At 47.7% G+C, this 16,643-nt stretch overlaps 1 protein-coding gene across 2 annotated transcripts in view; it reads left to right on the top strand.

Annotated features, from left to right (window-relative positions):
• Positions 1 to 16,643, top strand: part of LOC144369054 (acyl-coenzyme A oxidase-like protein) — a 250,112-nt gene that overhangs the window by 41,817 nt on the left and 191,652 nt on the right. For both annotated transcript variants that reach the window (XM_078028126.1, XM_078028127.1), the window contains exons 3-5: positions 8,716 to 8,799; positions 15,696 to 15,782; positions 16,218 to 16,316. In XM_078028126.1, coding sequence (XP_077884252.1) covers positions 8,716 to 8,799; positions 15,696 to 15,782; positions 16,218 to 16,316 — 270 coding nt within the window. The remainder of the gene's footprint in view (positions 1 to 8,715; positions 8,800 to 15,695; positions 15,783 to 16,217; positions 16,317 to 16,643) is intronic.

The raw sequence follows: 16,643 nt of genomic DNA, 5'->3' as shown, positions 1-16,643 counted from the left end.
TGTGTCAAAGGGGCCGTGGTTTGAATGTATCCTCAAAGTTCATGTGTTGGAAACTTAAGCCCCAGCATAATGCTTAAGTGGGTTAAGGCAGTCAGTGGGTTCCGGATAAAATGAGTTTGGCTACCTCCACATCCCACATGCTCTTTTGTCCTTCTGTCTTCCACCTTCCACCATGGGATGATACAGCAAGAAGATGTTTTCTTGATGTGAACCCTTGAACTTTGGGCCTCCCAGTCTCCAGTACTGTAATAACTGTAATAAGTCTCTGTTCTTAATGAATTACCCAGGCTCCAGTATTGTGTGATAGCCACACAAAACAGTCTAACAGAGTGAAAAGACAATGTTTGCAAATCAGACATCCCATAAAGGATTGATGTCTGGAGTATATTGAAGAACCCCTACAACTCAACAAGGGCAACAACAATAAATAACCAGATTTAAAAACAGTCAAAGGACTTGAAGAGAGATTCCTGCAGGGCAGATGTACAAACGACCAATAAACACACGAAACAGTGCTCAACATCACAGATCATTAGGGAAATAGAAATTATGACCACGAGGAGATACCACCCACACCCATTATGACGGCAGTGTAAGGAAGCAATAGCAGCAGCAGCAGCGGCCAGCAAGGGTTGGAGAGGATGTGGCTAACTGGGACCCTGGCACATTGCCAGTGCCTTGGTGGAACTATAAACAGTGTAGCCTCTGGGCAAGACAATGTGGCATTTCCTTAAACAATTGAACGCAGAATTGCTGATGACCTAGACATTCCATTTATTGGTACATATCCCAAAGAATAAAATTAGGGACTCAAACAGATATTTGTATTACCATGTTAACAGTAGCATTATTCACAATGGCCCAAAGATGGAAACAACAGAATTGTCTATCAACAGTGGATGAACTGAATATGGTGTATATACAGACCTACAGTGGACATTGTTTGGCCTTAAGAAGAAGAAAAATTTGATGCCTGCTACAACATGGATGAATCTTGAAGACCTTATACTAAGGGCAATAAGCTAGTCACAAGAGGATGAATGCTGTAGGATTCTATCTGTTTGAAATATCTACAGTCGTCAAATTCATGGGATAGAAAGCAGAGAGGCCATTTCCAGGTTCTGAGGGGAAATGAGAATGGAGAGTTATTGTTTAATGGGTGCAGAGTTTCAGTGTGGGAAGATGAAAAAGTTCATGGTGTACTTAGCACCACAGAACTGTATGCTCAAAATGGTTGAAATAAGTGGAGTGTGGTACACACCTGTAATCCCAACTACTCAGGAGGCTAAGGCAGGAGGATTGCATGTTGAAGGCCAGTCTCAACAACTTAGCAAGACCCTGTCTTTAAAAAAAAAAAAAAAGGGCTGGGGTCGTAGCTCAGTGGTAGAATTCTGTCTCTTCTGGGTTTAATTCCTGGAATTGAAAACAATAGATGGAAATAATAAATTTTATGTTATGTATATGTTGAAAACATTTTTTAAAAATCAAGAATCTAGGGGTGCTGGGAGAGTTGGAGAGATGGAGGTGCTCCATGGTTAGGTGAAGATGCCTAAGGGGATGGGGAGTGAACTAGGTGGGTGTCATGGGAATAGCATCCAGGCGGAGGGAACAACAGATACGAGGGCCTGAGGGCAGGCGGGAGGGTCCTGGGCTTGTTAATGGAGCAACAGGGCACTGTGGTGGGAGCAGAGTAGGGGGTGATGGACCTGGGAGGTGGTGGGGAGCTGGAACTTGAGGTGCTTTATAAGAGGTTTCTTTGAAGTGGCTGAAATGGGAGGCTTGGAGGGACCCGGTGGAGCAGGATATGATTTGACATTTCTCCAGGATCCCCTGGCTTCTGCTGACTCTATGAGAGCAGGTCTGCACACAAAGATGAGTTGAGAGGGTTTTTCAGTCACCTAGGACCAAGGTGGTACTGGCTGGGACCAGACTGGCCAGTCAGGGTGATGGACGTGGCTGAGTTAGAGGCTGCTGAAGGAAAAGCAGCGGGATCTGTTGAGTGATGGATGTGAGAGAGTGGGAGAGAAGAACGGCACATTGGTTCCATGGTGTTTTGTCTGAGCAACTAGAAGGACAGGGTATTGTCCACCAAAGTGGGGCCATCTGTTGAGAGCCACAACCAAGTCAAGATGGTGCCTGGCATTTTGCCAGAAGGAGTGGTTGAGGGGTAGCGCCAGCGAACCATTAAGATGATGATAATTAAGTTAAGCTGTGTATAATTATTAAGATAACGATTGATTGCTGTAACTGATGATGCTAAATTGAAACAAGCTGTGTATTCAGTTGTGTATATAAACCTCTGCTGTCCGGCAATAAGGCAGCTCCTGCTACCTGGGGTGCCCGCTACTTTTGAGTTCTCGCAGAGTTCCCATTGAGTTCTCATGGAATCCCCGTTGAGTTCCCGTTGAGCTCTCGAATAAAGTTAGTTCCTGTTTGAACCTACAAGTGGCTCGTGACCTCCCGGTTATTTGTGCCCAGCCAGACTACGGCAGCCATCCAAGCAGATCTGAGGTTAAGTCAGGAGTTAGCCCTGGGATGTGACCAACAAACAGCTTGAGGAGCGTGGGAGGTCAAGGGCATAGAGGTGAGTTAGAGCTGTGAGGCTGGGTGGGTCCCCAAGGCGTGTGTGGTAATGGAGGAGAGGAGGCTCAAGGACTGAGCTTGTCTGGTGGTGAGAAGGACCAGAGAGGAGACTGGGAAGGAGCCAGAGAAGTAAAACAGGGCTGGCAGGCATTTGGCACCCAGTATCCCACTAAATCCCCTGGTAAATCCACAAGTAAATGTGACCCTCCAGTTTCCAGGCCCAGGTAATGCCTAGAGAGAGAAGTAGCTCAAGAGCAAGAGCTAAAGAGCAAGGGAGCAGGGCAGGATTCAAACCAGATCTGCGCAGACCTGGGTGGCCAAGATCTACCCTGCCTGGCCTTCTGTTGAGGTGCAGAAAGAGCAGAGGCCTCCAACTTGAGGTAAATAGGAGACCATCCCTGTTTCCAAGGGTCTAGGATTTGCTATGCCAGGGCTGGTACAAATCAGCCACAGGGTGATGGCCAAGGAAGATACAAAGACAGCCTAGCGAGGCCAGTCAGGTGGACACTGAGCACAGCAGGCTGCTCAGAGCTCAGTGGCGACCTCATGTGTGTGATGGAGGAGGTTGCCCTAATCATGGTACCTGGGGAGAGGCCAGTCTGACTTCAAGGGTGAGGACAAGGTGTTGTCATTTATGGCCATCCAAACATGGCATGTGGATACCATTGGTGGTTCCCAGTGGCTCCCTCCCTGCCAAAGGATAAAGCTTGGGCACGGGTTCCTGACCTGAGAACCTCCCACCAGGGCCACTGAACAGGCAGGGAGAATCAGGCATAGAGAATCAGGTACGAGTCCTGGGCCTCCGGCCCTGAAGCACTTCAGTGCTATTTCCCCCAGTTCCTGGCAATGGAACCAGCTTGGTTCTTACCTGTTACCAAGTCTGTTTCTCTGCCTCCCACTGATGCCATGAGATTTGGAGAAGTGTCAGTTACAGATGGACACAATACCAAGATTAGCAAACCCTCACTGGGAGAAATGCTGAAAAATTCCTCATTATCAAGGTGATACATGTTCACTATAGGAAAGTCAAAACTACATATAGGCACACACACACACACACACACACACACACACACACACACACACACACCCCAAATGTAACTGGTAGCAGGATTGCATATGCAATCTGTTTTCTCACCCAAATGGAGTGGTCACAGAATAATTTTCTCACCATTTTGTGATGGTTTCAGGTTTCTGATTTGGGAATCAGTTGGACAAGGGCTCATGTCTGGCTCCTTCACTGAGAGGCTGTGGCCTGAGGCACATTTCTCACTTCTCCAGTTCTCAGTTTCTTCCTCTATGAATTGTGGAGGCTGACAGCATTTACCTTGAAGTGCTGAGGAGAGGCATGAAGGCATGTCACAAGTGAATGTTCAGACTGTGCTTGGGCACATATGAGTGCTGGGTGACTCCCGGTGACATCGCCTGACCAAACAGTTCTTAAATAGCCATAATTCATATTTCACAAAGGGAAATAATAACTGGGACAACATTTTCTCATGGCATTAAAATTAATGGAAAATGCTGTAGGTTTCACACTAACAGAAAACTAAACTCACACATCAAACTGGTCATGTCAATAGGATATATTCACTATTAGATGCTGTCAATATAATAATGACTTTATATGCTTTTCAAATCAATCCTGTGATTACACTAATAATTAGAAAAGTTTCCCAAGTAGTTAGGTATTTGGTAGGAAGCATATGTTGCTAAGAAAAGAGATATTAAATTTGAGATGAGAATTTGGAAAATGCTATATGTCAGAATGCTGACATATAGCATTTTCCAAATGTTGTTACAAAATGAAAAGGACCCTTAGACAGAGCCACAGGAACGCCACCTCTTACTAGTCTTGTACTGGGTTTTCCTGGAATAGTCACAAGCCCCTCAGGAGAAGAACATGGCTACTGCCTTTGCTTCCAAATGCTCCCAGAACTCTGTGCATGGAGACACTCTACCTGTGATGCCCAGAATCCACCAGGGGACAAGGGCCAGATGTGGAGGCCATGCTGACAGGCTTAGATTTCTTGCAATGGCAAATGAGGTCAGTGGAGATTTTCATCATGGAGGATGGAGGGAGGAAAGAGACACACCATGATGCTGATTTTAAAATGACTATAATGCCATCATCAGAATTTACAAATTTTTCCAACAACCTGTGGAAATGCAAAGGACCTAGGATCTTTGAACTAATTCTGACACAGGACAAAGTTGGAAGACTCTCATTACATGATTTCAAAACCTAATACAAAGAGACTCAAAAGTATATGGTATTGATTTGGATAGACAAAGAGATCAAGGGAACAGACATGGAGAGTCCTTGAAAGTAACTCAAATATTTATGATTAGTTTATGGGGTAACTAATGTCTCTATGGGGTAAGAAATGTCTTTGTAATAAATGGTATTGGAACAACTAGTTAAGCATATAGAAAAAATGTAGCAGAAAGATACCCTTTATCCCTTCCTCACACTATACACAATAGTACTTGGGGTGTATTATCTGCCTAAGCACAAATTCCAAAATTACAATATTTGTAGAAGAACAAAGGAAAATGTCATTGTGACTTTAGGACAGGCTAGGTCCATTAGAGAAGAATCCTTCTGTGAAAAACATCAAATATGCACAAGCCAAAAAGTAACAAATTGACTTTCATTAAGAATTAAAAGCTGATACCCATCAAAAGAAATCATTAAAGAAATAAAAAGACAACTGCAATATAGGAAAAATATCAGCAGTTTATTTATTTAGCAAGGCTTGTATCTAGATGAAAATTTTACAATAACAACAACAACAACAATAATGAAAGATCCTAGTGCCTGATATTTGGGGCAGGGTGGGGGTAGAGTCCAGCTGGGAGGCTGTTATAATAGTCCAGGCACAAGATGGCCATGGGGAGAGGAGGCTTAGAATCTTGTGGAGGGTTAGAGATGATGAGTTCAGAAAGCAAGAGCCTCCCCTGAATCCTGAAACCCACTAATCTGTGCATTTTACTCTTTTTCCTCTTTATAAAATCATTTGAGGATCATTCTCACAAAGGACATAGATTCAGTAAGACTAAAGCTATAACTAAAAATTGAAACAGAAATTAGGAGAAGCAAGTACGCCAGTTTGGAGACTCATATTAGAAAATGAAGATAAGAAAACTCTGCTCAGGACTCTTGGCTGGGCACTTAACCCAGGCTGCCCACCCAGTGCAAAGGGATCCACGGGGACTTCTGACATCAGAGGAAGGCAGCTCAGATCACCACACCCAACCAGTTCCGAATCACATTGGTTTTCACTGAGGAAGTATATATGTCTTTTAGGGACTCTGGGGGTTTAGAAAACCAAAATTTTTGCAGATTTTGTAACAGAATACTAAATCACAGAGTTCTGCTACATTGAGTGCTCTGAAGAGCAGTACTTAAGGAAAAACTTGATCTTCCTTCTGTTCGAGTCTGAATTTATTAAGCAAAAGTATAAATAGCATGGGCTGTAATTTTGGATGAAATATAAGCTTGAGTAGTCTACCCATATATTTATAGAATTATTATCATTTAAAATTGCTACCAATTTACACGATGACATGGAGATTGGTTTGGACTGAATGTAGCAAGTGTAAATGAAGGCAGCATTGATACAAAAGAAATGCTGCAAGAATGGATGCAGACAAAAACACGTTGATTATTGATTGATTATGACAAGTATAAGTAATTCAGTTAGTGGTGCCAGTTCAATGAGAGAGAAACTTGTCAATATTGAACATTCTTTAATTATGAACAACTAGCCAATCAGAAATGAAAGAAGAAAAGAGAGAAATTATGTATGGAGAAGATTTAAAAAATCTATACCAGTCAGGCAGTCTGTCAAATGAAGCCTAGTCTCGGGTTTGGAACTCTGGTTTGACTTCTTGAAAATGGACCAGTCCAAATGCACGCTTAGGTCAACATCACAGAATTAACAGTCAACTCCTGTTGGCATTTCCCATCAGGTCTAATAGCACAGGTGGCCATCTCGTGTGGAGACCGGGGAAGGGAAGTAATCAGCATAAACAATTTATGATGCTCAAAGATGGCCAAGTTTGGGCTGATTCTTCAGCAAATGTGTTTGCAATTTATTTCATACTGGTGAGTAAAAATGACCACAGTTTTGAATACCACTGATGACAAAATTATACTTCGACAATTGACAGTATACATTAGGAGAATGAAATATAAAGAAAACTGTGAACTGTTGGCGATTCTGAGAGACTTAGACAGTCAATTCTGAGAGACTTAGACACTCCTGAGGGTTTAAGTTTGAGCAGAGTAGGTGGCTTAAGGCAAAGGAAAGTCCGCTGCAGAGGACGACTCTCAGGAAGTTATTTAGGACACCCAGCAGGTTGACCTTAGGTGCTCTCTGGGTACAGGGTTGGTGGTGCAAAATTGGAGTTGATTTGTGAGGAGGCCCAGCCACCTGGAGTACTTAATGATGAGGACAGTGAGGGGTGGGGAGGAATCTGGATGAGAAACCTGGTCAGTCTGGTTTCTGATCCTGGCTCTGTCACCTGCCAGGTGCCACTGGTTAGACAAGTCACTTGCTTCCTTGAGCCTGACCTTTTCCATCTCCTACCTGGGGTTAGGACTTCCATAAGGATCTGTGCAACAAAGGATACTTGGGCCCTCTGAGAAATCTGCAGATATCTGCAATGGTTATTTTGTATTATTTACTAGTAACCGAATCTCCAGTGTGAGCCCGAGCTGGAATCGTGCAGTGGTATATGCTGCAGCCTGGAGTTATTTTAGGAAATAATCAATACAAGATGCATTGGGTCAGAGCCATGATAAGAGTCATAAATCTTGACAGTTGCTGTTTGATAAAATTAATAACGCTTGAGAGAAACATAAAAACCAACGGGAGGGGAAATATAGAGTGCATTTAGGGAGAGAGCTTATGCCAATGTGGAGACAAAGCCATCCAGGGAGGCTGGCTGTTATCCTGATAGTAGAGAGTCACTGTGCACACAGGCACGTGTGCACACCCAGGAACAGACACACACATTCACAGTTGTCTCCACAGGCACACACATACATAGGTGTACATGTTTACAACGCACGCACAGGTAGGCATGCATGCTTATGTAAATGTGGATGCACAACATATGTGTATGCACACATGTGCATGACTATAGTAGACGTACATACACACAGGTATGGTGTTGTGGCTGGGTCTCAGAGGGACTAGTCAATGAGGACAAAGGGCATTCATTCCAACAATGGGCAGTTAGAGTTTGTCCATTCATGGCGTCTCCCCCTTCTCAGGAAGTGCTGGTTGCCTCTGAATTGTTAAAATGTACCAGCAATGGGGGCTTGGCCCCTCTCATTTCCTGCTGGCAGAGGAGCAAGCTCACCCACTGTGCAAGAGAAGAGGGCAGTGAAGCGGGACCAGGACCTCATGGTTTTAATGCCTCAAAGCCCAGAAATGGCCTCTGGTTAGGAAAGCAAAGAATATTGCTTTACCTAAGTCCAGAATGTTCCCCAGCCTTTTCAGTCCTCTGTTTCCATATGGACATAGTCACCTGGGTGTGCATCCTGGGGTGCCTGCTCTGCTGAGGGAACTCTGGCAGGCCAGGCCAGGGCTGAGCCTGGCTAAGGCCAAGCAAAGCCCAAGCAAAGCCCAAGTAAGGAGTGTCTGTTACCAGTGCAGGCGTGGTGGACTTGCTTCTATGAAAGAAAAGAGTGTGTGAGCCCTACATACTTGTTCTCAGAAACTAATGGCTCCATGGAAACAAGAGGAAAACGTTTGCTGCAGTGGAGTGTGGGGTTGCTTCTTAAACAATGACTTTTATTGTGTTTTATTGCAAAAGTAACATGCAGGCCAGGTGCGGTGGCACAGGCCAGTAGTCCCAGAGCCTTGGGAGGTGGAGGCAGGAAGAGCCTGAGTTCAAAGCCAGCCTCAGCAACAGCAAGATGCTAAGCAACTCAGTGAGACTCTGCCTCTAAACAAAACACAGAATTGGGCTGGGGATGTGTCTCAGTGATGGAGGGCCCCCGAGTTCAATCCCCAGAACGCACCCCCTCCCCCAATGTAACATGCACATATTATAATAATGGGGATTTCAAGGTCAAACTACAAGGAAACCTTGACATTGGTTCTATCATGTTTGCAGGCAGAGAAGACGAAGAATTTTGTCAGTCGGGACCTCGTCATCGGGGAGGTGCTCTCCACAGCCGACCTGGCCACCAGTGTGAAGGTGAGCTCTCAGGCCCAGCAGCCTGCCTTCCCCTTTAGCCAGCGCACCCAATCTGGTTTCCTCTGCTTTTCTTTTCCTATCGCTTTATCCTGGTTGTAGCAATGAGTTATTTTCATGGATCTTAATTTTATGAAAACAGTCTCATCACCTTTTGTGATTTTCTCTCTTCACTTGGGTATCATCGCTAAGGTCCATCCCAATGTTGCAACTCACTGTTCTTCTTAAGTAAAAAAAAAAATTTAAATATTTTATTTTGAAAATTAAAACTGTATTTTGAAATTATAATATTTATAGAAAGTCATAAAATTAGTAGATCATGTGAAACCCGTCTCCCCCAATGGTGACATCTGGTTAGCCATAATACAAACATAAAACTGGTAAATTGACATTGGTACAATTCTGTTTAATGAGGATACAGACCTTAGTTTTCACATACACATTTGTGTGTGTGTAAGTCTGTGTGTGTGTGTGTGTGTGTGTGTGTGTAGTTCTATGCAACTTGACACCATAAATAGATTCAGTAACCACTAGTGTCAGGAATGCCTGACACTAGAGGCCATGTCAGTATTATTGCATCAACTCAACCTTGTGTGTAGTTCTATGCAACTTGACACCATAAATAGATTCTGTAACCACTCTGCAATCAATCTATAGAGCTTTCTCATCATTACAAAGAATCTTGGTGGTGCTACCCCTTCGTAGCTGTATCCATCCCCTACCTCCCCGCTGACCTTTAGCCACAACAAATCTGTTCTCCATCTTTTAGTTTAATCACTGGGTGAATGACATAGAGAGGGTAGTTTGTTCATTTTTACTGCTACATAATATTCCTTTGCATGAATATATCATAGCACTTATCCATTCACTTTCTCATGTTGCTTGCAGGAATTTGCTAATGTGAAAAATGCCACTGTGAATACTCTTGTGCATGTCTGGCGTTGAACATTGGCACAGGCTTCCTTTAGCTATTTAACTAGGCTTGGACTTGCTAGTTAGAGGAATGCCTGACACTAGAGGCCATGTCAGTATTATTGCATCAACTCAGGCCTGTCAAGAGCATACACTCCAATCCCAGGGTCCACATCCTCTCCACACCTGGAATCCTCAGGCTTCTCCTTTTTTGCCAATCCCATGGCCAAAAAATGACATCTCACTGCTTTGTGAGGAGCTCACCAAGGGTGGTGAATGGACTAGCTCAGGTAGAGGGACCTCCGTAGCCCTGCGTGGCTCCCTGAATCCCAACAGAGGCTTAATTCCAGGCTTAATCCCATGGCCCCACCTTTCCCCTATGGCCACTGTTGGGTCTGAAAACAAATTCCCTTGTCCAGACACCTGGTCCTTTTGTCTCCAGGGGAAAGATTTGTCTCCTGACAAAGAACCTGAAGATAGATGATGGGGCAGGAAGCCAGGTTGCTTGGTGGTGAGTCCAAGATGGCGGTTATTTCAGTTCCACATGGGCATTTTCTAGGGGTGAGAATGGAAAACAAAGAAATCTGTGCATGCTGATCTGTGGGGAGGGGTCCACCATCAGCCCTTTTGGGGAGAGGCTGGCCTCCCTGTGATTCTTCCCTCCTGGATGGAAAGGCTGTGGCTTTCAGAGAGAAGGGCAGTCGACCAAGAGACAACAAACAGCTCCTCCTCTCAAAAATGCTGAGGATCCCAGTCCAGGCTCATTGTCCCATCCTGGGGGTTCCTGTGCTACCAACCCCACTACCCCTCCCGACCCCTTTATGGTCTTGCAGTGAGCTCAGGGACAGAGTTGTACAGGGATTATTGGAATGAGCAGGGGTCAGACCTGAGACCTTGCAACAAAGGGCTGCCTGTGGCCACTGCTTAGATCCTGGCTCAAGCGGCAAACTGCAAAGGAATAGCACACGTCAGCTGGGAAAGTTTGAGGAGTGCACTTCAGGTGATGTCAGAGGACCTGTGTGATATTTTTAGGAGGGATAATGGTTTTAGAGCTGTTTTTAAAAAGTGTTTATCTTTTACAGATGCATAAAAACATTTAGTGATGAAATGATAGGATAAACTTCCCCATAATCCTGGGTGTGGGAAGGGAAGGCCATGGTGGAGGGAGATGAAGTGACATGGACCTCGAAGCTGGGGAGTTACTGCTGTTTGGGTCCAGAGTTTCCTCCTGGGATGATGAGAAGTTCTGGAAATGTAATGGTTGCACAGCATTGCGAAGGGACTCAATGTCACTGAACTGTACACTAAAAGTGGCTAAAAGCTTTACAGTATTTTATCACCATAAAGATGACTTAGTTAGCAATAGTTACTATCAACTCCACTGATTCCCCACACATCAGTCACTGTGGGAGATCGCTTCCTGAACTTGGAGTCCTAGATAGTGGGAGAAACCTGTGCACCCTGCCCTGAGTCTGGCCTGGAAGCAGAGGCTCTGTTCTGTTCCTGCAGGTGGCAGAGAGCTTGCCCAGGAGGGCCTGTACTGGGCTGGGAACAGCTTTCGTGAGCTCTGGGTGGATCAGGGGTTCCCACCAGCCCAAGAGCAGCTGGCAGCCCTTGCTTTTCATACGAGCTGGCTGTCAACCTGGTGTCACCATCAACTCACAAAAGTCATCTGCACTCCTGGAGCTGGGCCTCGCCCAGTCTGTGTTCCTGCAGAGGCTCTGTGTTGCCCTGAGCGCTCTGGACAAACACAGTTCTGCTCACGCATCCCAGTGCTGGCAGGGCTGGGGCTGGCTCAGAGCCACCCAGAGCAAAGGGCTAGGAAGGCCAGAGAGGTGCCAGGGCCAATGGCTGTCTTCACGGGGGGCTCTGCATTCCCCGTGCCAGCTCAGGAGCCACTCCATGGCCCTCCACCAAACACGTGGATGTACCCGGGGCCTCCGAGGCCCGAAGGAGCCTAATGCTTCCTCCCTGGCTGCACGTCAGCTCTCCTCTGCTCTCTACTCTCCATCGCCGAGCTCTCTATCAGTCTGCTGGGCTGCCCTAACAAGGTGCCATGAACCAGGGCTTAAGCCACAAGACATGTTTTTCCACATTTTTGGAAAGCCCAAGACCAGGCTGCTGCATGGCGTGTCCTGGTGAGGGCTCTTGTGGTGCGCAGGGTGCCCTCCTCCTTCTGTGTGTGCATGATGAGGAGACAGGCTCTGGTCTCTCTTCCTCTTCTCACATGGGCACTAGCCCCCGAGAGGGTTAGACTTTGTCTATCACTAAGGCCCCAAGTACCATAGCACTGGGGGCAACGATCCAAAATAGGAATTTGGGGGCACATAATTTGGTCCAAACACTATCCTTTCTGGGGTCACTGTTGTCTCAAAAGCTATTTTCTGTGCTTCAGTGCATCCCACATGAGACGAAAAGTCCCCGAAGGCTCCAGAGGCCCTCCAGGAGACCCACTGTCATGATGCTGGGTAGAAGGGGCCTGGCCTGTCACAGCCCTGGCACGGCAAGCTTCCTGAGCATATGATGGACCTCCAGGGCTCCCTGTGGCAAGAGAGCAGCCAGACAACAAGGGTGCACGCCCTGTGTCTAGGACTTGCTGGTCATGGTCCAGGCCTTCCTACTGTGCATGTACCTTAGCTGTCCTTCTGTAAAGATGGTGCCACTGTGGCCCATCCACAGGCTTTGTACAAATCTAAATCAATAATGCTACCAGGCTGGCCTGTCACAGGAGCTTGATGAGTGGTGGGGACTGTGACCCCTGAGATGTGGCTGGCAGCCTCCCCAGCAGTGGTCCTGGGAGGAACTCTGTGATTGGACTGAGGAGGAACCCACACGTGTCTCTGCTCTGACTGGTCCCAGTTTCCTTCTGGTCCCCACCTGGGGGTCAGAGGCCTGCTAGGCCCACCCCTTGGCCTCTTGGTCGTGTCCTCCTGCAGCTCTCAGTGCTCAGGTGGCTCCACTGTGTCCTTCAGAGGCTCCTGCCAACCCTTGCTGGACACTCTGTGGTCATCACCCAACCCCCGGCACCAGATGCAGAGTCCTTTCCTTCTCCAGGTTTGAGAGGACCGAGTGGGGGCATTCTGAACAGGCCCTCTGGGCACATGTGGGGACTAGGGCCTTCGTTAGGCACCTCTTAATCTCCTTGCTATTGCTTGCCCCAGTCTCTCTCAGAGAAGATGCACCTCTCAGCATCCTGTCCCTTGAGGTCTGCTGGGGCAGGACACCAGGCAATGATGGCAGCGCGGACACACTTCCACTTAGGGGCACTTTGGATGGATGCCGGCCTCAAAATCTCCTCCCAGCTCCTCCAGGCTCCTCCTCTAAGCCGCCCACTGCAGTTGGTGGGCCTCCACCCCCTGGTGACTCTGGCTTAAGACCAGGGATCTCCCAGAGTCCTGTCTTTCCTATTCCCACCAAACACTGCCCTCAGCTTTGTCTCCTGTGTCTGTCCTGATCCCTCTGGTTCTCTCCCTAGGGACCCGCTGCCACCTTCCTACTGGCTCAGCTGGCTGGCCATGCCTCTCCCCTCCCCCACAGCTCCTGCGGGAGGCTGGGAGGCAGGAATCACCTTTTAGACCCCACCAGGGGATCCAAGCTTGGTCTGGTTGCCCGCCATTCACAGAATGTACCTTTTGTGAAGGAGAACCCCACACTCGGATCCATAGTGTGGATGGGGTCTCTCAGATGCCTCCTCTGTTTACTGGTGTTGTTCTCTGAAAACTGACAGCCGGGGCTCCTCCTATAGCTAGAGAATGGAAGCTTTCAACATGCAGCGGCAACACTGTGATTCTCCTTCCTCAAGACTAGGAAGGATTAAACCTAGAAGAGGAATAACACTGTGAAAACTGTGTCAGCTACCATCCAGATTTAGGGGTGGAAGATTAAACTTCTTGTTGTTTGAGTAAAATATATTTTGTAAAACTTTACTTCTAAGATGGCTTAGGGAAAAATACACGCAACCCTTGATGTCATTTCCCTAAGCTGGCAACAGCAGGGTCATGCCGAGTACCCTCCGTGATCCTGTAGGGAAGTGTGTTGAGCGGCCAGGGCAGTAAGCCTCTTCCCAGGACACTGGGGTTCTCCAGATGAAGGGCACTTTCTACATCAAATGGGATTTGTGAAGTTTGCTGTCCCAGTGTCAAGAGTGTTTTAGCTGGTGTTGGCTTAGAGTTGATGAAGTCACATCCCATAGAGCTGAGATTAGTGTCATTGTCATAGAGCTGATGGTGTTCATCCAGGCTGCCCATGTGTGTGGGCTGCAGGCAGCTCATACAGGTGCCAAGGATCCCAGACTAACGCCCACTCTAGACTTGCCTGAACAAAGAGGGCCTTGCTGGGCCCTGGGGGCAGCTGGCTTCAGGCGGGGTGCGCGGGACCTCTGGGCCACCTCCTCCCTCTCCTCATCCCCTGTGTGTTGGCCAGCTCACGGCAACCTGGCCACCAGCAGCACCAGGACTCTGACCCTCCAGGTAACAGCTCCTTTCCCCCGGGGGAACCTTGGATGGACCCATCCAGGTCATAGGGCCATCCCTGAGGTCATCCTTATTGCCAGGGGCATGATCCACCATCAGCCAGTCCTGAGCTACAGACTCTTCCTAAAGCTGGGGACGGGGTCAGCATCACCCACAAACCATTTGGATTTATTCCAGGGGAGAAGGGCCCCCTAGAGGATCACTGGGCATGTGGGCATGTGGGGCATGTGGCTAGGAGGGGCCAGAATGCTGACCCTCGGGCCAGCCAGCGTCTGTGCCCCTGAGTCCTCTGTCCTTGCAGTCAGCAGCCAGCTCCCTCCAAGTGGTCCTGCTGCACAAGCCTCTTCTTCCCCCTCCTTCCCTCTTTCCCCTCTTTTCTCCCCCTCCTCTTCCTTGTCAGCAGCACTTTTCCAGGGCTCATGAAGACTAGGCCAGGTGCCTGGCATTGGCTGTCACTGAAGGCACTCCTTATGACAGTGCTGAGGCCAGGTCATGGCGACATTATGAAGCCCTACTAGGCATTAGGCGGCTTCCGTTTGAACTGCAGCTTCCCGCTCTGACCCTCTGCATCCTCCTCTGTGAGGTGGGCATGGGGATGTGTCTGTCACAGTGTTGTGAGCCTCAGGGAGCTTGCGTGTGTGAGCTCCATTTGTCACATCAGGCTCCACATCACTCATCTAGATTTCACAGCACTGAGTACTAAACTGGAGCAGAGCCCAGGCTGACTTGTCCCAAGCTGTTGACTTGCTCTGACTCACTCTCCCATCAGCCTGTTTGCTGACATCTTGTGGCAGGGCTCACCTCTGCAGATGGTGGTCAACATCTGGCGTCATTGCTCCAGATACTTTTCTACATACCAGATGCTGGTTTCCCAGGAAACACCTTCAGAAGGGTGACCACCTTCTGATGGGGTGAACCAGGCTGCCCTGAGAAGGAGAATTGAGTCTCTGTAGAGTTGGGGGGCAGCTGCTAAGAGCCACAGCCAAGTGATATGATGCATGGCATTTTTGGTTAAAAGGTGACCCAGCTAGCCATTGAGATGATATGATTATGTTAAGATTTTCATTCATATGGATATTGGACTCCTGCTGTTCACCTGGGCCTGCTACAGACTCCTGGAGAGTTCCCATTGGTTGGGGAAGTGCAGTAGGAGGGAATTCCGGGGGAGGAACTTCCTCTGGGGTTCCGGGAGAACACCGAGTGAGTGGTCGGCAATCTTCCCGGGCGCATACGGGGCATTAGCGGCAGTTTCAAAAAATAAAGTTTGTTCCTTCTTGAGTGGCTCGTGATTTTGTGCCCAGCCAGACTGCGGCAGGCAGCCTTTCTAAGAGAGGGACCCACAGGCAGAGAGCCACTGGAGCTTGCCAGGCAGTGAAGGGGAAGGGCACGGAGACTACTCACCTGTGGGATCTAGGTCAAGTTCAAGGTTCCTGGGATGGAGTTTGCCTAGTGGGTTTGATTGTCATTAAACTGCCTACCCTTGCTAACAATGCTTTGCATTTTCCTTGTTTCTAGTGTGGAATCATTTATTGGCTATTTGGTGGTGCTGTGAGGAATCTTGGAAGCCCCAGACATGTCACTCAATGGCTGCAGCCACTCAAGGTATGGTGTGCACCTGAGCAGGGAGCTTCTTCTATGAAGAGCCTCCAATATCTATAGTAGTTAGGGATGTGTGAGTGTCTTAAGAAAAAGAAAATAAAAGAACATTTGGGTCAGCAAAATTCTTGTTCCAAATGGGAATTTCAAGAGTATCTTCTTTTTTAAAAAATAAATTTTTAGTTGTCAATAGACCTTTATTTTATTTATTTATATGCAATGCTGAGAATTGAACCCAGTGCCTTACACGTTAGGCAAGTGCTCTGCCTCTGTGTTACCACCCCTGCACTCTTATCTTAAATACTGTGCTGATTCTGCCATCTTGGTAAGCTCACGTTAGGTGTCATTACCTCTCCCTTTGTCACCAACATTCTGATGGTCTGAGGTCTGCAGCTGAGGCTCTGACCAGCTAGTCACCTTCTCACATCTGCTGAACTGCAGGAGCAACAATACACCGGGATGTTTGCAATGACCGAGAGGGGCCACGGGAGCAATGTGAGAGGGATCCAGACGAAGGCCACCTTTGACCTTGTGGCTCAGGTGAGGAGTCTGTACCATGTTCCATGGTTCAGGGCAGCGGGTGACCTGTACAGACCAGACTGTCTTTCTTCCTGAGCCCAACTTTATGGTGTGAAGAGACTAGTTCTGCAGAGTCGTCGGATGGGTGAACTGGGCAGGCCTGAGGACATAGGACTGAGTCTGTGGAGTTGGGGGGCCTCTGCAGGAGACAGACCTTGCACAGAGAGCTTGCCAGGTAGCTAAGGGAAGGGCATGGAGACTCGTCACACTTGGGACCCTGCTCTGTGGCTGAGGAACTCGGATTCAGAACAAGCGTCTATGTGTTTAGGTGGAGGTGGACACAAGCTC

The sequence above is a fragment of the Ictidomys tridecemlineatus genome, chromosome 12 (genome assembly GCF_052094955.1).
Source record: "Ictidomys tridecemlineatus isolate mIctTri1 chromosome 12, mIctTri1.hap1, whole genome shotgun sequence".
In the NCBI taxonomy this organism is placed as follows: domain Eukaryota; kingdom Metazoa; phylum Chordata; class Mammalia; order Rodentia; family Sciuridae; genus Ictidomys; species Ictidomys tridecemlineatus.
This window is presented reverse-complemented; position numbering and strand designations above follow the sequence as displayed.